Source organism: Gopherus evgoodei, chromosome 1 (genome assembly GCF_007399415.2).
Source record: "Gopherus evgoodei ecotype Sinaloan lineage chromosome 1, rGopEvg1_v1.p, whole genome shotgun sequence".
Classification (NCBI taxonomy): domain Eukaryota; kingdom Metazoa; phylum Chordata; order Testudines; family Testudinidae; genus Gopherus; species Gopherus evgoodei.
In genome coordinates, this window is record NC_044322.1 from 317,833,368 (window position 1) to 317,855,867 (window position 22,500).

General features: G+C 39.1%; 1 protein-coding gene across 1 annotated transcript in view; it reads left to right on the forward strand.

The window, feature by feature from the left end:
- Nucleotides 1-22,500, forward strand: part of FOXP2 (forkhead box P2) — a 667,025-nt gene that overhangs the window by 583,641 nt on the left and 60,884 nt on the right. The window contains exons 6-11 of the mRNA XM_030549047.1: nt 5,506-5,643; nt 6,831-7,010; nt 7,623-7,625; nt 8,523-8,679; nt 18,747-18,960; nt 20,851-20,955. Coding sequence (XP_030404907.1) covers nt 5,506-5,643; nt 6,831-7,010; nt 7,623-7,625; nt 8,523-8,679; nt 18,747-18,960; nt 20,851-20,955 — 797 coding nt within the window. The remainder of the gene's footprint in view (nt 1-5,505; nt 5,644-6,830; nt 7,011-7,622; nt 7,626-8,522; nt 8,680-18,746; nt 18,961-20,850; nt 20,956-22,500) is intronic.

Sequence of the window (22,500 nt, forward strand, 5' to 3'; positions counted from 1 at the left end):
TCATGGCAGGACCAAATACTGTCTAGACCATCCCAGATAGACATTTGTCTAACCTACTCTTAAATATCTCCAGAGATGGAGATTCCACAACCTCCCTAGGCAATTTATTCCAGTATTTAACCACCGTGCAGTTAGGAACTTTTTCCTAAAGTCCAACCTAAATCTCCCTTGCTGCAGTTTAAGCCCATTGCTTCTTGTTCTATCATTAGAGGCTAAGGTGAACAAGTTTTCTCCCTCCTCCTTATGACACTCTTTTAGATACCTGAAAACTAATATCATGTCCCCTGTCAGTCTCCTCTTTTCCAAACTAAACAAACCCAATTCTTTCAGCCTTCCTTCATAGATCATGTTTTCAAGACCTTTAATCATTCTTGTTGCTCTTCTCTGGATCCTCTCCAATTTCTCCACATCTTTCTTGAAATATGGTGCACAGAACTGGACACAATACTCCAGTTGAGGCCTAACCAGCGCAGAGTAGAGCAGCAGAATGACTTCTTGTGTCTCGCTCACGACACACCTGTTAATGCATCCCAGAATCACGTCTGCTTTTTTTGCAACAGCATCACACTGTTGACTCATATTTAGCTTGTGGTCCACTATAACCCCTCAATCCCTTTCTGCCGTACTCTTTCTAGACAGTCTCTTCCCATTCTAGAAAGGTAAACTTCATCCTGTTTACCTCAGACCATTTCTCCTATTAGTCCAGATCATTTGAATTATGACTCTATCCTCCAAAGCAGTTGCAATCCCTCTCAGTTTGGTATCATCTGCAAACTTAATAAGCATACTTTCTATGCCAGTATCTAAGTCATTGATGAAGATATATGACCTTGGGTGAATTATTTAAATTCGATGTCTCTTTCTGTAACTTGGAAATAGTATTTCACTACCTCGCAATGGTTTTGAGAGTCTTAATATTTGTAAATCACTTGGAGATCCTTCGCCGAAAAGCACAGTGGAAATATTATGTTGTTATTTTGTGTTATTATTTTAAACTGGAAACAAATGTGGAGAAAAAAAATCCCTTTGCATTGCAAACTAGATCAGTTTTTTATCAGAATCAAATAAGGTTGCTGTTTTGTTTTGTTTTTTAAATTGGAAATGTGGATATCAAAACTCTTTCTTCTCAAACAACTGTGAAAGATTAAGGCTGCTGGACAGTTATTCTGCCTTGTGATAGTCTATTTATGGCACAAGGAATATTGCTTTTTGTAAATCACCTGAGGAAATTTGTAAGTTTTTAACTTTATTCCCATGCCTATTTAGTACATAGAAATGGTAGTGAAATATTTTACCTGCTCATGTACTCTGCAGGTGCTCCTGAATTATCCATGCAGGAGTGGAGTGTGGTGTTAAATACACAAACCCAGCCCGTGCAGCTCTCCCATTACCTTGATGTGGGGGAAAAGCAGATTTGCTTGTCTTCAGTAAGGTCTTCATCTTTTAAACTCCCACATTTATGTATGTAGCTATAAATGCCTATCTGAATACATCCACAACTGCTAATAAAAATGTTGTTTAGAGATCTTCTTGCCTTCAGTGCTTTATAAATTTGAAACTTGTCTGCTTTTGTGTCTTCAGACACGTTCAGCTGCACTTAAAAGAAAATTCTTCATTTAATCCAAGAAAACAAGAAATGCGTAGAACATAAAGCTCAAAAAACTCTTTACAACTATGTATCCGACAATTTACATGGCCTTTTGGGGCATGTAAGACCCAAAGAGTTAGGTATGGTCCATGTGCAGAAGACTCACCTATTTAGGAGACAGGTCAGTCTGTTGACCAAGAGGGAAAACTCAACTTCGTGACTGGTAGCTATGGAGATCCCTAAACATGTGCAACTCCTCATTCTGGGGTTTTCCCTCTTCTTATTATTTGGGTTGTACAGGTATCCTAGATTGCTTCTTTGTGGTCCGTTTGAGAGCAGGAGAGATGGTATTATGGTATTTAGAGCACATTTTTCCCCATTGTAATTTGGAAGAAACAGCCACCTTAAATTGGGAGAAGGGATTAGGGACTGCTATCATCCCCAATCATTGTTTCAGGGAAAGCGGGGGGTGGGGAGGGAGGAGGCTCCCTCCCTCTAATACCACTAGGAAAAGGGGAATCTTGTAGACCCCAGCACCTCTCTTTGGCTGGCTTCTGTCGAATCATCAGCAAGGAAATAAAATATTGTGGCCAAATATACCCCCTTACTTTTAATTCCTCAAGTAAGGTAGAACCTGCTTACCTGCATGCAGACAATGGCGGAAACACTCAGCGCATCCTCCATCATCATTCTCATGATCTCGGTTGCAATATGTAGCAAGACAACGGGTAAGTGAAGTAAAATCAAACTCCTTCGAATGGGGTAAGCCTAAGCAGTCACGTAAGTTGTCATTATGGATTCAAATTTGAAGCAGCAGTAGCTTGCACAGTCACAGAGCCCAAAGTTTGTCAGTCTTCTGCAGTACAGTGGCTGTAAAGGCAGTTTTGGAAAGAAAAGAACATACAGAAATTATTTGGTATACTGTAACCTCCTCTGTATTGTATATAACTCAGAAAGCTGGAAGACATCGTATAACAAACAGGTCGTGGGTGTAAAACAGATATGATGTGCTTCACATTGTCTTTTTTTCACCGGCTCATGGCATTTGTATTTGAGGTTTGTTGACAGTGAGTTGGTTGTATCAAGGGCTGTTTATATGAATAAAGTTAAAATTTGCCTCCATTTAATTTTTAAAAAATCAGCTCAGAGGCACTAAAAACTACAGATATGAAAAGTAAACAAACATACACATAACTGAAGGCTAAAAGGGCTAGTTTTCTAATGTTCTTTGTTCCTAGACAGTGCACTAGCACCATCCCACCAAAGCAATAGAAGTGCAAGTCTATGGATCATTGAAAACTGTGAAATTTACCAATATATTACAATTACAGAAACATCTATGTGTAATAACTTTGTGCAGATTTACCATGAAAATTCATGGGTATTCAATAGCTCTCAAAATGGCTTGTTTCTTAGCTGTAGGTAGATGGTTGTACACTGGATATGGTGCTACAAGTATTAAGCATGTTTGGATTCTCCCTCAAAACATTTTACTTGGTACAGCTTTTGCCATTTTCTTTGCTTCTGTGTTTTTATCCAGGACCTTGTAAAAAAAGGCAAATTAGGTTGTTGACTTCTAAAGATATAGTTGAAAAACAGAGAAAACTATTGGAATGGGAGAACTTGCATGAAGGAATAAATTAACAAGGCAAATTTGGCTAGTCACTTGGAGCACAAACAAGTACAACCTCAACAAGACTCACAATATGCACAACATGAGCAAACAAACGCGAATTGTGAACTGACAGGTATAGACAGTTCTATATTCCATAATACATCTATCTCACAAAATGCCTCTGCTTCATATTATGGGTCAAATTCTTAGCAGTTTAAAACAGTAAACCACTTCCAGTGAAGTTAATAGTGCTGTGCTGATTTACAACACCTAAGAATCTGGGCCAATATATCTATATTGGTCCATGTGAACATGTAAGAAGAAATGTGACATAGAGAGGGAACACAAGTGTGGCAAGGCCTATGCCATGTGGTATAGTTTATAGGTAATATATTAATGGATAGAGAAACTCCTCCAAGGTTTAAAGGTTAATTTAGTGGTTTAACTGTTAAAGGGCCTGCCTTTCTCTCTTCCTTTTCATTTCAGTTTGACTTATGTCAGTTAGATGGCAGCACTGAAGCGAAATTGTTGAAAGAAGGCAAATTCAGACCTGGAGTAAATAGCTGAAACTCTTATCAATTCAGGGTTGAATTTGAGTTCGTACATCCTCAAACTTTTTCAAACTGGTTTGTCTTCTCTCTGTGACTTCGTAGGCTTAGAACAAACAATGTTGTAAACAGACGCATCATTTTCAAACATCACAATACTTATAACCATCACTAAATAACTTATTGTATTGGATTCTGTTTTTGTCTCTGCCGCTTTTATTTTACAGTAAGCATTTCTGAAATATTTTGATTAGAATTATTTAACTAGAGTCTCTACACAAGAATATTAGACTTTTTTTATTGTGGTCATTTTTACAGTCACATAGTAATACATTTATATTCAAATTCTGTACATTACATTACTGTAGTTTATGAAGTGTAACGTTCAGCATTTTCAGATCAAAGTTCCTGTGATGGTAAATGTGAATGTTTACTGTTAGATGAATTGGGGTGATTTCACTATATTTTCTTATAAACTCAAAGTTCAGAACATCATATTCATTCCATTTCCATTTTCTTTTATATAAAAGTTTTGGTTTGCACACAGCCATCATCTTCCACAGAATAGATTATTTTACCAGATATATTAGGAAAGTGTTGATCATTAAGACACATTTGGGATTTAATCTATTAACAATAATAACCTTTGCTGCTTTGCAAAGTACCATAGTGTCCTGAGAACATGTGGCAAAACAATATTTTTATTAATTATTGCTTTTATTTACAGTAAAAGTGAATTGTTTCTTCTAGAAAAGAAAGTGATTGCTTTCTCAAAGGTTGCAAGCTTGGCACAGTGACAAGCTATTTGATTATGTGCTAGGTAGTTGAAGCAACGCCTTCAGACTGTGCATATACAGCAGACGCTGAGCACATATCTTAGGCTCTTAAACAAGATTTCTCTCACACATGCAAACACGCAACCTTGCTGTCTGCTTCTCTCTCTCTCTCTCCCTCTCTCTGACACATACACACGCACACATGCGCTCTCATTGCACAGAACACAGAAAAGAAAGTGATAACCACAAAAGAACCTTGAACAAAAACATTCTCCAAGAGTTTAATGGACAAACTTAAAATTGGCTCATGTGAAGATTTCCAGGCTTTGGGTTTTAAGTCAGGAAATCCTGAAAAAATACAGTTTGTCCAGAGGGGCCAGGGTTCTAGGATAATGTCCCTTGTTTCACTGGATATATCTGTGCTGTTGTGTTTTTGGTACAATCAACACTTACTAAAAGAACAAACCTAACAAGAAATGTTTTCTTATATTTAAAACAAAGCATTGTACATATGTTTTGCTAGTCTAGATATCTGTATTGTGTAAGATGTAGCTATATTGCTTTCAGATGCTTAATTTTTTATATTTTTTAATCATATCTTTTGAAACAGTCTCAATAGGTTTTTCTATGCGTAACATTATGACACTTGATAAGATGATTGATTATGAAGTGTTGAGAGCCTTACCATGTGATCATTTATTTTTAAATACACATTTATGCTAGCCAATGTTTAAATCTCTTGCAGTAATACATAAGAGATGTAAAACATAAAGCTTGAGTCTGATCAAATCTGATGCCTCTGGAAATAGAGTGCCACAGCACTGTGGTCTCAAAATAACAGATTTTTACTGAGAGTGGAACTTTACAGTGATAAATATTATGGTCTATCTTTGGTACAAAATAAAAAAGAAGACATACAGCTGTGATGCAGATGAGCTAAGATGTGTTTGATGATGATATCTTTCTTTCTCTGTGCAGGTGCCTGTGTCAGTGGCCATGATGACTCCCCAGGTGATCACCCCTCAGCAAATGCAGCAGATCCTCCAGCAGCAAGTGTTGTCTCCACAGCAGCTTCAAGCACTTCTTCAACAGCAGCAAGCAGTTATGTTACAGCAGGTAATGTGGGTTACCTGCTTTGGACTGTTACCATAACCCAAGGAATGTCCCTAGGTATTAGCTATGCTTGCATGGGACTGATTTTCTAGTGTTTCATATTTCTTTACTCAAGAAAGTATGAAAAAAATGAATGTTCAACTTCCTAGTCTTCAGATTTCTTACCCTGACTGCAAAAATGTGTCAATCTACAGGCAAATTTGAAACATTAAATGCTGTGTATAAAATAACAGCAATGGCAGATGTGTTATGAACACTGAGCAAATCAGTATTTAAATTTTCAAGTGCTTAGGCACATTTGAATTGTAGACTTGCCAAAGGAAGTGTAAATAGACTTGTAGATAATTGTTACTTTAAAATTCATAACACTTTAGTACTCCCTTTAGTCATATAAGTGGAATGTGGTTATGAAATTTGAACTTAACAGCTTGTTTCCTTAAAGGTGAAAGTAATTCCTTTGTTTGTTTATTTTCCTTCCAAAAATTTGTTCCAATAGAGATTAGAAAGAGGAGGGATAATTACATTTCCCTTAGCACAAAACCTGGCAGCTAAATCAAGAATCAATGAAAATTCATTCTTAGAATAACGACAGTGTCAGAGCTCAGTTCATCAGTACAACATGGGACTACAATTTCAACTATATTTTTGGGTGTATACTTAATTATGATAGAGAAAATAATGTGTCTGTTAATCTTATTTCTTTCATGTTTAAACACTTCGATATCTAGTATCATGATCATTACAGGCAATTCACCTTCAATTGCAAATCTGGCATCCTGCTGCACAGGCTGACAGATTAATTAATTTTTTTCCCTAAGAAATCGACGATTTGTTTGGTCTAACTGACTTCTTGCAAGTGGTAGAGTACAGCTTGAAATTTGTTATATTGGATATATGAGGAATGTAGATGTAATAATCTGGGGAGTTAATTTGGCTCTACTGCATTCCCGTTAGAATACAGATTTTCTATACCCTTCTGTTTAGGATATTTTGGAATCTGCATTGGAAAATTTCAGAGCCGCCTTGGAAAAAAAAATGTATGTAGATCTGCCTCTTCAAATCAAACACGTTTTTATTATGAGGTGAATCTTAATGGCTACTCTACCATATGCCAATCTAGAGGAGTTTAGGAGATTTATAATACTTGAAACTTTTGCCTTTATTTATTAAAGTCAAAATGGTTTATTCAGCAACAACTACAAGAGTTTTACAAGAAACAGCAAGAGCAGTTACATCTTCAGCTTTTGCAGCAGCAGCAGCAGCAGCAACAACAACAGCAGCAGCAGCAGCAGCAGCAACAACAGCAGCAGCAGCAGCAACAACAGCAGCAACAGCAGCATCCAGGAAAGCAAGCAAAAGAGGTAAGATCTGTGAAACTCAACGATACGTAATAGTTTGGGCTTGAGAAGGGGAAAAGAAGGGACAAGAAAAGTTTGAGGTCTTTTTTGATAACAAGGTTCTTCCTATCAAAGATGTATTCTTATAGTCTTTTGCCTGAGATTAATAAGAGTGACAGTAGAATTCTGCCACTCCCCTCACCACCCTTTTTTTTTTAAGGGGGGAGGGAGGGAGTATGGGATTTGAGGATTACAAGCCGGTGCTGCTGTCATCTAATATTCACTAACGAATCAAAGTATACAAAGAGCAAACTGTGTGGTGGACAAAGTACTGATTATCTTGTATTCACAGAGAATCTAAATTGGTGAGGGAACCTTACTTTCCTCCGTGGTACAGCTCAGAGAGCATGCAAATTTAGCCCATTGTTTAAAAAAAATGGTGGAGCACAGATTTCAAAGTCGCAGGCCCCTGATTAATGAACTGCTACTGTAGGTTTGGAGTAGCGAGGAGAAAGTTACAGTTTGATGTGCTCATAAATCAACCTGACAAGCTGGCTTCTCAGGCCTAGCTTGCACTTGTCAGCAAACTGCATCAAATATAAACATAATACAAACAAAACATGTTGAAGTAGTTAAATTGATCAGCAGGTATCGTAGAGGTTGTCTTCAAGCTGCCCATTATGCAAACGTACAGGAAACAGTTCTGACCTCCTGAGGCTTTGTTTCTGTTTGGATTTGTGAATAGAATTTCAGACAGCCATCAGCTACGGAATAGAAATTGCTCCCTTATTTCTCCCGAGGCTCTGGGCAATCCACATGACTTGCTCCATTATGCAGTCTGTTTTCCAGTGAGCGCATCAGAAGTTTCTCTTTTCCCCAAACTGAAAAGGAAAGGTCTTCCATAGCAGCTTGTCTTTCTCTGACATGTGACTGCCTTTTTATACCCCCCTGAGTCTAAAAAACTCCAGTTTGTCTTGTAATGCCTCACAAAATTTAAAGTTATGCTTTTACTTGTAATAGGGCTCTTCTTTGTCTTGAATCTGATGCTGGTTTTAATATATTCCAACAAGAGAAGAGAGTGAGCTAACAGACCAGTGAAATGAAGGCTACATCCCAGTTTACTAATAGATCACTGGAGACCACATTCATGGGCCACTGCGGACCGAACTTATTCAGTTGGAAAAACTGAATGGAACAGTTGAATCACAAACTGTTGTAAAGAGTTATGCTTTTAGCATAGATATATTTGTTATCATCTGCCATGAGCTGATTTTTTTTATTTCTGAACAGCTGTTACCTACTTTCTCTTGACCCTTATCTGCAGCATATTATTAATTGTATTTTGCCTTTTTTCCCTAACAACCTAGTAGTTTGGAATAAAAATAATGGAAAAATGCAAATGCTTCCACTGTCTGAGTATTCTGTAAATAATATTATTATTTAATAACTGAGATGAAAGGGGAAACAAGTGGAGTTTACATTTTCTTCTTGCAGCCTTCATTGCAGACTTTATTCTCTGCTGTGTTTGTTGTATTTTTTATCTAGCAGCAGCAGTTGGCAGCCCAGCAGCTTGTCTTCCAGCAGCAGCTCCTCCAGATGCAACAGCTCCAGCAGCAGCAACATCTGCTGAATCTTCAGCGTCAGGGACTCATTTCCATCCCACCTGGCCAGTCTGCTCTTCCTGTCCAGTCTCTGCCACAAGGTATCTAAACAACATATGATTTAACTTATTTCTAATTCATAACTTTTTTTTAATTGTTCCGTTTTGACCTGAACTTCAGAAGTTTCCTTTTATTGCATTTAAACCATACTTTAATAATAAAATATTATTGTTAATATTATTGCACTGTGTAGTTTTCTTGAGGCTGATAAATTTTACTACATGCTTTTACTAGAGAAAACTGCTTTTGAGTGCTTTTTCTTAGGTATAAAATGCATATTTATTAGTCTTATGTGCTGAAAACACTTTCTAAGGGCAACACAATTCAAGCACCATTGATTTACACTGAGGAACTACAGAAAACTGATTTAGTGAGAATGTAATCACTTCATTTAACATAAGTGAACCGATACAAAAGATAGTGGGCAATTGATATATAAATGGCTGTATCCAAACTTAATTTAAATTTTTAAATCATTTTGTGTAATTAAAAAAATTGTAGTAATGCTAAATTGACTTATTTCCTGGAATTTGTTGGAGTGGATCTTTATATCTCAGGATTCCTTTTCTTAATCATCCTTTGAAAAACTTAAATATAACAATAATTTTCATGTCAGTAAATTGTGATGTCACTAATGGAGAACTGTGAGTTGCATATAGTTACAGGAAGGGGATGGTTTTGAAAAGCACTCTTTAACCCTTTGTCATTGGGACCAAGATTTCTGAGTGCAAAACGTTAATGGAAAATCTCAGCCACTGTCATTGGTACACTAGCTCCTCACTTAACGTTGTAGTTATGTTCCTGAAAAATGCGACTTCAAGTGAAACGATGTTAAGCAAATCCAATTTCCTCATAAGAATGAATGTAAATGGGGGGATTAGGCTCCATGGATTTTTTTTTGCCATGCAGTACAGTACCATAGTTGGGAGGTACCCCCGTCTTACCCCACACAGGCACAGCCCACTGGCACTGGAGACAATGAGGCAGGCAAGGAGGCTGAAGGTGCTGTAGGCTAGGAGAAGTATGTTGTGCAGCAGCAGCAGCAGCTTCCTCTACTCTGCAAACACCAGGGGCAGAGGAATCAACCCTCAGCCTGCCGCCAACCCTTCACCCAAGCCCCCACCCTTAACCCACCTTTCTTCCCCCACCTCCTCCCCTGTTACTCTGCACGCTGCGTCCTCGCTCCTCCCCCCTTCCTCCCCTGCCTGTGGCAATCAACTAGTTTGCAGAGTTTAGGGGGCAGGAGGGAGTAGGGAGGAGCGAAGACTCGGCGGGCAGGCTCTTCCCTGCCTCCTGCCCACGGCAATCAGCTGATTTACGGCGTTCGAGAGGCGGGGGGGGCCTGCGCACCAAGTCCTCGCTCCTCCCCCATCCTTCCTGAATGCCTCAAGCCAGCTGATTGCCGTGGGCAGGAAGTGGGGGGAGGCAGGGGAAGGCACTGATCCATGGGGTCTGCCGGCAGGCAGGAGGCACTGTGGGGAGGGTGCACGTAGGGGAGCTGATGGGGGGCTGCCAGCTGAGGACAAAGCAGCTAGCCAAACAACATTATAGCAAAGCAGTGCACAACTTTTAATGGAGCATGTTCTGTAATTAAGCAGGGACCTAAGATCGAAACAACGTTAAGCAAGAGGACGTTAAGTGGGGAGATACTGTTTATTAATGATTCAGTATTTAGTCATTTAGGAGAAAGGGGGGACTCAGATTTATGAAAGGTAAATTTACTTAGGAATAAATACTGTGGGAATGCCAAAGATTTCACATGTTAAGAACTCTATTCTGCCATCACCTATGTGGCACATAACCTTACTTTTTACTTACATTACAGAACAGAGATAAGTTAGAGGTCTCTTTCATGTAAATTATATAATATCTGCTCTTTAGGACCCCGATCTTTCAATGAGTTCTCTATGAGCTGCGTCCAAGTAGAGTTTGCTTGATTTATATTAGACTCTACGTGGACATAAGGGTTCATTCATCAGATACAGATTGCAAGACTTGAGACTTGGAAGTTAGATGAGTGCAGGGAGAGTGTACTTCATACAAACAAAATGGGGACGGAACAATGTGGGAAAAGTGACAACTTGAATATAGTGTCCCAGCATTGCTAGCTGTCACAGTTTTAATATGAATCTCTGTTTTGGCCATTTGGCATTTTACGTAAAATTCCATGTTGCAGAGTGCTGGCCTCGACGGGGTCTACCTGAGGTCCAGCCTACCTGTGACAGCTCTGCTAAGGAGAATGAACCAACCCAGATCCACCTGTGGATAGTTAATTGTCTAAGTAGGTGGGTGGCAGTTAATTAGGTAAGGAGCACTTGAGCATAATAAAGGCTTGTGAGTGTTCCGTATGGAGACCTCAGAACAGAGGAAGGTCCTGAGGAGAGAGGCTCCTCAGGGGAGCTAGTTAGGAAGAGCAGAGGCTCATGGAGAGAAGGAACAGGGCAGAGAGAAAGTGGTCCCAGGCAAGGGACAGGGGCTCCCAAGGCTTCTGGACTTCCTGCCAAGGAACTGGGAGCAGGGCCGGCTTTAGGCCAATTCAACCAATTCCTCTGAATCGGGCCCCGTCCCAAAGAGGGCCCCATGCCCAAGCCCCAGTACAGCGTACCGGCAAGAGCCAGTGCACTGTACCAGGGTAGCCCAGCTTCCCCAGGGGGCAATTTAAAGGACCTGAGGCTCCCAGCAGGGGCTGGAACCCCAGGCCCTTTAAATTGCCACCAGAGCCTCCACTACTGGCGCCCTGGGGTAGGGCTGCGGGGCTCAGGGGGCTATTTAAAAAGTCTGGGGCTCCTGTTGCTTCTACTGCCCCACCCTTTAAATAGCCACCGCTTCCCTGCTACTTCCCCAGGGCTCCTGCAGCTATTTAAAGGGCCAGGTAGAAGGAGGGGAGCCCTGGGCCCTTAAAATAGCCCCCAGAGCCCTGGGGTAGCGGGGGGGGGGAGCAGGCTCCAGCTGCCCCTGCTGCCCCGGTCCTTTAAATAGACCTCCGAGCCCCACCACTTCCCCAGGGCTCCCTCGGCTATTTACAGGGTCAGGGTGGTGGAAGCAGGGGAGCCCCAGGCCCTTTAAATACCCCCCGAGTCCTGGGCTGCTGCTGCTGCTACCCCGGTGGGAGAGATAGGAAGAGGGGGCACTCACAGTACAGGGTAGACTGTACTCCCTGTACCCGTAGCCAGCCCCTGCCCTGCCTGCAGCCAGCCCGTCTCCAGCCAGCCCTGCACCCCCTGCCGTGTCTCCAGCCCTGCACCCCTGCCTGCAGCCAGCCCGTCTCCAGCCAGCCCCTGCCTGCACCAGCCCCACTCTCCCTGTCCTGCCCACACCAGCCAAACCCTGCCGTACCCCCTGCCTGAAGCCAGCCAGTCCCACACCCCACTGCGTCCCTGCGTGAAGCCAACCAGCCCACCCCACACTCCCCTGTCTCCAGCCAGCCCCACACTCCTTGCTCTGCCTGCAGCCAGATCCTATCTCCAGCCAACCCCTGAACTACCTCCAGCCAGCCCCATGTCCACTGGTGCCCTGAAGTTCACAGGGTAGTAACCCTGCACACCTGTTTCAATGAAGGGGGCAGGGAGCAGTTAGGACCCACACATGTGCACACCCTAGGGTGACCAGACAGCAAGTGTGAAAAATCGGGACAGGGGGTGGGGGGTAATAGGATCCTATATAAGAAAATGACCCAAAAATCAGGACTGTCCCTATAAAATCGGGACATCTGGTCACCCTAACACACCCTCAGGGAGCGACGGGGACCCGCACATGTGAAACAGAGCTCATTTCTAGTTCAGGCCCATCTTTTTAAAAAAGAACTTTAGGTAGGGTTAACATACATCTGTATTTTCCCGGACATGCCAGTCTTTTTGGTTCTTAAATCGCCATCTAGGAGGAAAATACGGATGTATGGTAACCCTATTGGTACAAAAAATACATACTGTGGCACATCCCTTAAATCAGAACTTTTTATAGGGAACCAGTCGCTAAGAAATGAAAGGCTTTTTTTTTTTACATGTTTTTTTTTAAGTCATCCCTGTAGGGGCCCCTCCAAAAATGTTCTGATTGGGCCCCGCACTTCCTAAAGCTGGCCCTGACTGGGAGTCTGGAAGACGTGAGAGCCCCAGCTCCAGGCAGGTCTCCCAGCATTTTCAGTCTCCCAGCTCCATATCAGGGAGTCTGGAAATTCCAGCATGGTGGGGCTTCCCCAGAGCTGTAGACCCCACAAACCTTAGGTCCCTGGCACTGAAGCAGATCACATGTCGGGGCTGCACAGCATTCCATCAGGCAAACTGACAGGGTTCCATCAGAACCCTGCCTGAGATTTAGCAAAAGTTTGTTGAACGCAACTCCCTTTTATGAGACATTTTGGGTTCAACGAACAGGCATTTCCTAGTTAAATCTTAATTACATGAGAATCTCAGCTTTCATTTAAAAAAAAAAAAGTAAATTTCCAGCCTGTGTGGTTAAAGATAGATGCTTGAAAATGTGACCCAAGTACTCTGTAAAGGCTCCAAAACAGAAACAAAAATAACCCCAAATTTACTATTATATTAAACCTCATGATTTTGATGATCCTGACTTATGATTTTTAAATATTTCAGTTTGGCAATACTGATTTCCTTTTCCATAAAGCAGCATGAGATTAGAAGGGGGAAAAAAATACTTGAAGTGAAATGTCTCTCTGAACAGCTTTACTTTCTGCATTCCTCTCTTGTGCTATGTGTTGCAAGAGAAATTCCTCGGGTATTCCCTAACATTGAGTGATCCCCCTAGATTTCTCTCAGAACTCATACACAAATTACATTGATAGTCATACATAGAATCATAGGACTGGAAGGGACCTTGAGAGGTCATCTAGTCCAGTCTCCTGCAGTTATGACAGGGACTAAGTATTATCTATACCATTCCTGACAACAGTCTAACACAACAGTCATTCACACGTTTCTAATAAAAAAACAAATATAAAATAATTTATATTTAATTGGTGTTTTTTCTTTTAATAGTTGTTTTAGCAGAACTATTAAATTGTGCCTTAATTCCTAATTCCTCCTCAGTATGGCTTCCTAGAAGGATTTGCTGTAACTGAACTAACAATGAAAAAAACTACTAAAGAGTTAAAATATTAGGGGAAAATATCCGCATTTAAAATATTACTGTAATTTTATCATCTAAATTAAGTAAACCTCTTTGGTTTGCATCTATTCTGTGCTTTTGAATCAAAGCAATGCTGGTCAAGGATGCCCCTTTTCTCTTTTAGCTCTGCTATCCATTTTATAAGGTGCAGGGCAGAAAAAGGATGGAGAAAGGAAATGCAGAAATATATTTTAATAAAGAAAATAAGGAAACTGTGGTTTTAAAAATAAATATGGGACTAGGTTTTGGTAGGCACAAAGAGGCAGAGAATGGGCAGAGCCTTAACTCTGTGAACACCTTCAATGTGCTGATCGGCAGAGTAGAAGCTAGAAAGGATGGAAAGAAGGACTCTGCATCTTGGAAAGGGCTGTAGCAGATTATTTCCGTCTTTGGAGCAAAGAGTGGAGAAGATTAGGAATTCTGACTTTTAATCCAAGTTATTTTCCTGGGCTTCTCCTGAGACAGTGCAGCTGAGACAAGGATGTGCCTAATCTACAGTCTAACTTGAGTAATGAAATCAAAAATCAACTGTCTGTCAGATGAGACAGGCCCACATAGCAGTCACCCATATAAAACATCATCATACTATTACCTTGAACCTAGGAGTTCTTCCTGCCCCGGCTTAGGGTTAGTGGATATGGGAAGAGGATCAGTCTTCTCTCTTATTGTCCTTATGAAAATAAAGATGTCCACACTTAACAAAGTCCAATGTCATATATTTTCTGTGGTGGTACAGAATAAAATTCTCAACACTAAAACTTACTGGAAGAGAAAGCGTATATGTGGAATGCAATAGAAAGACATGTATGTCAAATGAATAATTACCTGTGATACAAGAAGGACTCTACCCCTTATACATACAGGAATCCTCAGTTACTATATTTGAAATTCCAGATGTCTTACACATCCACAAAATTCTTCCAAAGATTATTGGGCCTCTGTGTAATTCTGATGTCTAAGAAACCACTGCTCATGTGCCGTGGTTGAATATGGGGCTGGTGAATAGTTCTGCACTTAAATCCGTAACTTGTCAATATAAAGATGTTTGTTTCCATTTGGATAATACAAACTCTTCTATATGGATGTGATAAACTGAATGAATGGCTAGTACATCTGAAAGACACAAGGAGATTCTTGTTTATAACTCAAAAAGATCAGAAAATATCCTTTTAAAATGCAGATTGTCAATGACAATTGCATAAACTAAACATAGTTTTTGCATTCACTAAGCCTAAATTGAACAACTTCCTAAATTTAACTGTGAGGGGGCAGCACATTCAAAATGCTGTGATGCTTGCCCCTGAAAAATAGTACTTATGTTGAAGTATAACTTCTACCTTGTCACAACTAGAACATTTATAACATTTTCTAGATGTTCAGGTGCAACAAATAAGCTGTTAAAAAAGAGGTGTAATTTTAGCATTAACCTTATAACAAGATACAATCTCTCCACTATTGAAAACCTAATAAACTGTGTCTCACAATAAGAAACTTCTATATCATGCTACACTGATGCTAGATAAATGCAGAAGAATTTAATATCAATAATATATATAAAACTTACTGATCAAGCCATGTAGCAGAATTAAACATAGTCACAGGGATAGATTTTAAAATCACTAAGAACTAAATAAATAAAAAAGAGAGTGGAGAAAAGCAAAGAAAGAGACTTATCTAAACTCTTTTCAAAATACCAAGCATTCTTTTGGGTCCAGTACAGTATTAAGTGACCTTATGCCCTGTTGACTTCCTTACTTTTACATTCCTGTCCTTTCTCCTTTTAACATAAATGGTGCTGTGAAAAAGGCAAATGAAACAAAGAAGCTCAAGGATACCTTGCTAAATATCCCCAGAGCCAGAAATGTCGGTTCCCCAAAACCCGAGCAATATCAGCTGACCCAAAACTTATTGGAAATGTGGCTCAAACCACACCTTAGCTATAGAGCAGGGAGTGTGGGCCAGGAAGGTGACTACTGGATGCCCAGGAAAGTGTTAAACAAAGGGTGGCACACAAGAGCCAGTCAGCTCATTGATCTCTCCCCCTACCCTACTGATTAGGCCAATGAGTGGTAGAAGGAGTTAGAGAAAGCTGTCTCCTTCACAGGCATGGTTTTTTGCACTTGGAATGGAGGAGGGACAACAGGAAGGAGAAAATATCCCCGCACAGCCAATCTTATATTCTCCCCTCATGACCAAGGAAAGGTCATCCGCCTGCTGCTCCCATCAAATTTCCTTGCTGGTGAGAATGGAGAAGACATTTTCATTCTAATTTTTTTTTTAAAAATTTTTTATCTTTAAAAAAAAAAACAATAAAAAATTAGGACAGAGAGTTAATGCTGCAGGAAAAAGGGAAATATTTAAGAGGGTTTAATATATCATTTTTCTCCCCTCTCCGAACTGACTCCATTACTGTTTGATTTGATCTGTGATCATCATATTAACAGTTGACTACTTTTTACAGTAATTACATTTATTATTGGCAGAGTTGCTGCAAACTACTTTATATAAACTGTGTAATAATTACTTAACTTCATTAGAAACAGTTACAACTATTGCTACCATTGTCATATTGTCTCCTGTTACCCATAGGCCTGATTCAGTAAAAATAGTAAGTCTGACTTCCTTGCTATGCAAACCGTATAAACTCCAATTTTTGAGTTGTTCAGCCCAAATCATCCCTTTTTTCCCCTCACTTTGTAATTAACCCAGGGCACCACTCTGTGTTAGTATCTAAGGTAGAGAAGAAGTAAATATAGCAATTATCATACAGAATAATGGAATAAAAAGTAAGATCTCAACTTCCATCCAGTTAGTTTCCAGGCTATCTGGACAAAATATTTCTATGAATAACTAACAAAGTGAACAGTCTTTGGCTTCCATGGTTTTGCATGCTTCCTAATAAGATAGTTGTTGACAAATTTTGAAGAAAGTACGTTATTTTTCAGTGGGTTTTAAATTGCACCAATTTTTAGCAATATGAGCTCATGTACATTCAATATAAAATATTAGCTAACAAGAGAGAAAAAAGTCAATGAAAAACATCTCTTTATCTCATGAAAAGGAGTCTCATTCACCCGTTAAAGCCACCCTCTCTATCAAAAGCCTGAATGAAGAGATGAACCTTTCATTGTTCTCTGAAGGTCAATAAACTGAGCTATGTCAGAACAATGAGGGAGAAGCCAAATCCAGAGTTAAAGGCCACCCACTGAGAACACCTTTCCTTTCCACCATGCAACTCTAGTTACTGTGAGAAAGAGTGTTTTAGTTGATTTCAGTTGTTGAGATGATACATAAAAGAGAGGTAGTTGTGATAGCCATGACCCAAACCAAGCCAGTCTATATAGATCAAATCCACCTGTTCAGCTGAATGAAAAAACAAATACCCAGAAATAAATTGGTAGGCAGTGCAAGCTGCAAAGCATGGGTGTGATAACAAAGTATAGCATAAAAATCTCTGCTGAGTTAATGAGCCTTCTCATTCTGTTCTACGCGTGTTGGAGTAGTCTTCAAAGGCAATCCTGTCTGGTGGTGACAAAATCAACAGATAACTGTGGCAAAGTTTACATCTGAGCAGAAATGTCACAACTTCCTAAGCCAGATGCAGATGGACGTGGGAGGAGAAAGTGATCATATTCTTCTTGTTACCTGTAATTTGCAGTCCTTTCCTGCAAGCCAACAACAAATTGTGATGGAAATTTCTGTACTTTCTTGCAAAATGTACGAATGAAGGACAATACTTGACAACACTCTCTCTTATCATCTATAACTTTTATGGGACAAACACAGACAGTGTAGTCATACAGTCCTGACTGCAAATGTATAAATGCAACATATAAGAGATGTTGGTCCTTATCTCAGACTGTATCCCTACTATGCTCAGCATGACTCACAACTGGGGGAGAAGACAACAGTGGCTTTAAGCCATCTTTACAACTCTCCAGTAATGAGGTTAATCCAGGTTTAGGACAGTCCCAGTCATATATTAGAGAAGCCTCAAGGATTCTCTGAATTATGCCAATGACCCTAAGAGAGACTGTTGAAGCTGAGGCATAGGGACACCCCTTTCTCCTACTGAGGCCCTCCAGTCTCCTTCCCATAACAGAGTAGGGAGAAAGGCTAGCAAAAGAACTGCCATGATGACACTACGCTACTTGGGGATTCATCCATTCAGAGTGAATCTTCAAGAGACCAGTTCTATTGCTTTTTGGCTGACTGGGGAGACAGAGCAACTTGAGCAGTCACCAGTATCTGGTCCTGTGTTGCTTGTTAGAGTGGTTATTCATCCGAAGAATTGGTATTTGCCCATTCAAGCTACATTTTAAACGAGGTGAATTTTATTAATTAAACAATGCTAGTTAATAGATGGCTGAAACTATTAAAGTTTATCTTCCCTGATTGAAGTTAGTGGGCCGGATTCTGCCCTAACGTTAAACCTGTTGCAATCCCATTGATTTCAGTTTGGTCGCATGAGTTTGATTTGATTTTCGTTTAAAAAGAAAATTAATGCTTGCATTCTTAGTGCAATCAGATATATTTTTCTATTTCCATTTCATTGTTGGTTAAGCAGTACTTCTGAAGAGCTAAGTGAACTTTGAATCCATTGAGTCATGTCTGTATATCAAGAAATTGATTCTACAGACAGTGAAAATCTCCTTTAAAACTTACTTTAATAGTAGTTTTTCAAACAGGAGTTACCAGTTAGTCTTTGTAGTTTGCCCTCTTTGATCCTTGAACAAGTGTTTTAAGAAGAAGCATAATAATATTAAAATTGGTGACCGTTTTTTAATTGACTGTTTGTAGCACAAGAGAAAAGCAGCTAAATTAATTGGGTGCCGATAGAGGAAAAATGAAATTGTTTTACTACATGTCGATCATGCTGGAAAAACAGCCTCACCTTTATTGTTGGCATTAATCCATTAATAACACTGAGCTCATTATATGAAACTCTTACTTTGTTATATTAGTGGGGCTCTCTTTCATTTTATAGCTGGCTTAAGTCCTGCTGAGATTCAGCAGTTATGGAAAGAAGTGACTGGAGTTCACAGTATGGAAGACAATGGCATTAAACATGGAGGGCTAGACCTCTCTACTAACAATTCCTCCTCTACTACCTCCTCTACCACTTCCAAAGCATCACCACCAATAACTCATCATTCCATAGTGAATGGACAGTCTTCAGTTCTAAATGCAAGGCGAGACAGGTAATTCTGATGAGATTCCTACTGTGCTTATTATCTGACATAAAACTTTGCTTTTGTTACAATTATGAACATACAATAAAGACAGACATCATTATTTCACATCATGAGTTGTATTATTTGAAATCATATATTTCTTTACTAAAAATCAGAAAAAATACAGAATGTTGAAGGTTGATTAAATAATCATAATTTTTCCAGTATGTTAAATCGTTAGCATGATTTTCACCAAATGCCTCTAATTTTACAAGTGCAACTTTGAATACTCAAATGGGAGGGAGGGGTAGCTCCATGGTTTGAGCATTGGCCTACTAAACCGAGGGTTATGAGTTCAGTCCTTAAGGGGGCCATTTAGGGATCTGGGGCAAAAATCTGTCTGGGGATTGGTCCCACTCTGAACAGGGGATTGGACTAGATGACCTTCTGAGGTCCCTTCCAACCCAGATATTCTTTTAAAAAAAAAAAGTGCCTTCAGTTTTGCACCCACAGTGAACTTTTGGTACTACTGGTGCCAGTTAGACATCCTACTGGTTATTTGCATGTGCTGGCTGGTATTTGTAGATGCAGATTTGTAGATGCTTTGCTGGCAAACAACGACATTCACAGAATTAGAAGCCATGTTGAGGCCCTACAGTATTAAATCAGTCTAGTCTCAGAAAGTATAAGCAGGATATCTAACAGATTGAAGATGTAATTCAACTTAAAGAGTCCTTACACACTATTGCATAGTTAAATTTGTGCTGTTTTAAAAAATATATATTTGAAACTTTTGAGGAAAGCACTAAAGAAGAAATAACACTAAAGGCCAAATTTTGCATTTGTGAGCACTGAAGTAATTCCATTGACTTCATTCATGGAATCATTCCAGTAGTTACTGTAAATTGTGACATTATAACACAGCAGAATTTGGCTCTAAGTGTTAATATTATAAATATGCCTTTTCAGGCTCAGTGTACAGATATTTTTGACTCCTCCTTGTTACCTTTCAGCACTTAAAAAAGACTGATACTGATGATCTCTTATGTAAGGTAAATTTAAACTTGGCTATAACAAATTCTAAATAGTAAACAATTGTATTTTAAAGAAACATCCCTGTTCATTACTGTAACATTTAAAATAGGAGACTATAATTTGATAATGTCCAGGGTCTTCATTGGCGTATCAGAGCAGTTTTCTGCTAACTTTATTATTTCAAAAATGGAACGTCTCTGGATACTTTTATGCTGTTACTTTAATTAAGAGTAATGTGATGATTATATGTTGGAGAAGTTGATGTATTCCTTTGGAATCTATAGCTAATACTCATCTCTGTGAGGGGGAAAGAAATAAAACCTCTTTGATTCCATAAGGCTAAAACTATTGCAGACTCTTATAAAAAATGAAATGGAATATGAGCTTGTTTTCATGAATCCTAGAGCTGCTAATGGAAACAATGATTGTAAAGGGAAATATTTATTAATGTAAGTCACCTTAATATATAAACTCCCAGAAAATATTAAAGATTGTACAGTAACATTCACATTATTCATAAGTTCCTGCTGTCCATCTTAAATATTTCTTTTCAGAATTGATCATTTCTGAGTGTATTTTTTATTTATAGGTAAAATGTTACGCTGAGGTCATATGGCAGAATTAGCATATGATATTATACAGTCATCTTATTTTTTCATCCTTTATTAACAGTCATCTTTGGCTCTATTTCTTCTCTAATTGGAACATCATCTAGCCTTGGCAGTTGAACTATTCAATAGAACGATTAAATTTTTCTGACTGCTCTGAGCTGAATTGACCTGTTTTGACCTGTTTGTCACTGATCGTAACCTGACAGGCGCTAGCAGCCTCCAACGATTATGGCTTTTGAGATTAATCTGATGCCGTATTCTTTTGCTACAGCTCATCACACGAGGAAACTGGGGCCTCTCATACTCTCTATGGCCATGGAGTTTGCAAATGGCCTGGCTGTGAAAGCATTTGTGAAGATTTTGGACAGTTTTTAAAGTAGGTTGATTTTTATTCATTGGATAAAGGAGCTATTTAAGACTAAGGAACGATAAAGATGGCTAGGAAAGTTCTACTGTAAAGCATATCAGAGTTCATGTGTACAGTCCGAGCAACTGGATAATCAAGGCCATCTGCAGACAGTCAAATTGTTATCCTTTCTTTCATGTAGAACACTTTTGCAGGCCTTTCAAACACACAGTGTTTAATCCTGTTATTATCCCTTTATTGAAATGGAGTCTTGGAAAATTTGAAGAGATGCTTTGGTTTTATGTTTGATAGCAAAAGTATGTAAAAATACATAGTTAATTTTGATAGTTTGAGTAAAGCATATAGGTACATATAATGTGTGCATCTGTGTGCAAACAGGATTTATGTGTGTGCAATATATAACAATGCACACACCATTCTAATGTACCAAATGTGATCATTTAACCCTCCTTTGGTAAGTTTAGCCTTTTCTCTTACATGTGCATAAGATGCATACAACTGAAAACACTTGAATGAGTGGGTTTACACCTTTCAGTATTAATCATTAATGAAAAAACTTTCCAGCTGCAGTTGTTAGTTTTCTAAATAGCTACCTAAGTCTAAATGTTTAGAAAATAGATTACGTAGCTCTCTAACAGCTTAAAAGTGGAATAGTTTTTTTTCCAATTTATCAATTTCTTGGCAATTCTGTGTTCCAGGGTATTTGCCACAGAAATGCTGAGCCACTACTTGTATTACGTTTACAGTGTGGACTGGGTTTTGTCAGAATAACCACATTGTTTTTGGCATGCAACCGATCTTAATAGAAAACTACAGATAGCTTTATATAGATGAGTAACTTCATGGGCTGAGACTCTTACGTTGTCATGGTGCAGCTAACAGGGTGAATGAACTGTTTCATGCTTCATCAACAATTAAGTTAATTAGCTCATTTGAAATTGCACTGCTTTGTTGCCAGGATGTTGGCAGAAACATCAAAAAGATGTGTTTACAAATGGTAGACTACAGGGTATACAGCAAAAGGACCTTAACAACAAGCTACAAGAACTCAGTATCATAATAACTTTATAGCAGAATTACAGTGATAATTTTTGCAATGTGTTTTAACTCCTTCCTCCATTTTTCTTACAGTTTTGCAGTTTCAGGGAAATAACTGTTATTAACTTCTAAAGCGTACTTTATATTTTCTCTCACTCGTGGTGAATGACTATTTATGAATACTTTACAGTGTAATTTTAAAAGCATTTTGTGCTATTATATAAAAATGATTTTGCTATATACCGTATCTGTTTGTAGATTAAAGAAGTTACGCATTGTGAAGGATTTTTTTTAAACTACTGTTAGTGATTCCATGAGAAAAATAACTATATACTACACATATTATTGTAAGCATTATCGATACTAAGAATTTTAGGCAACTTAACTCAAGCCTTTTAGGCAACTGATTTTTATAAATACTTTATCCTTCCAGGATATAGTGATGTTAATTCTTGGGCACCCCTTTCACAGTCCGTCTGTTAGGTCTCTTGTTATAATCCACAGTCACTAAAACTA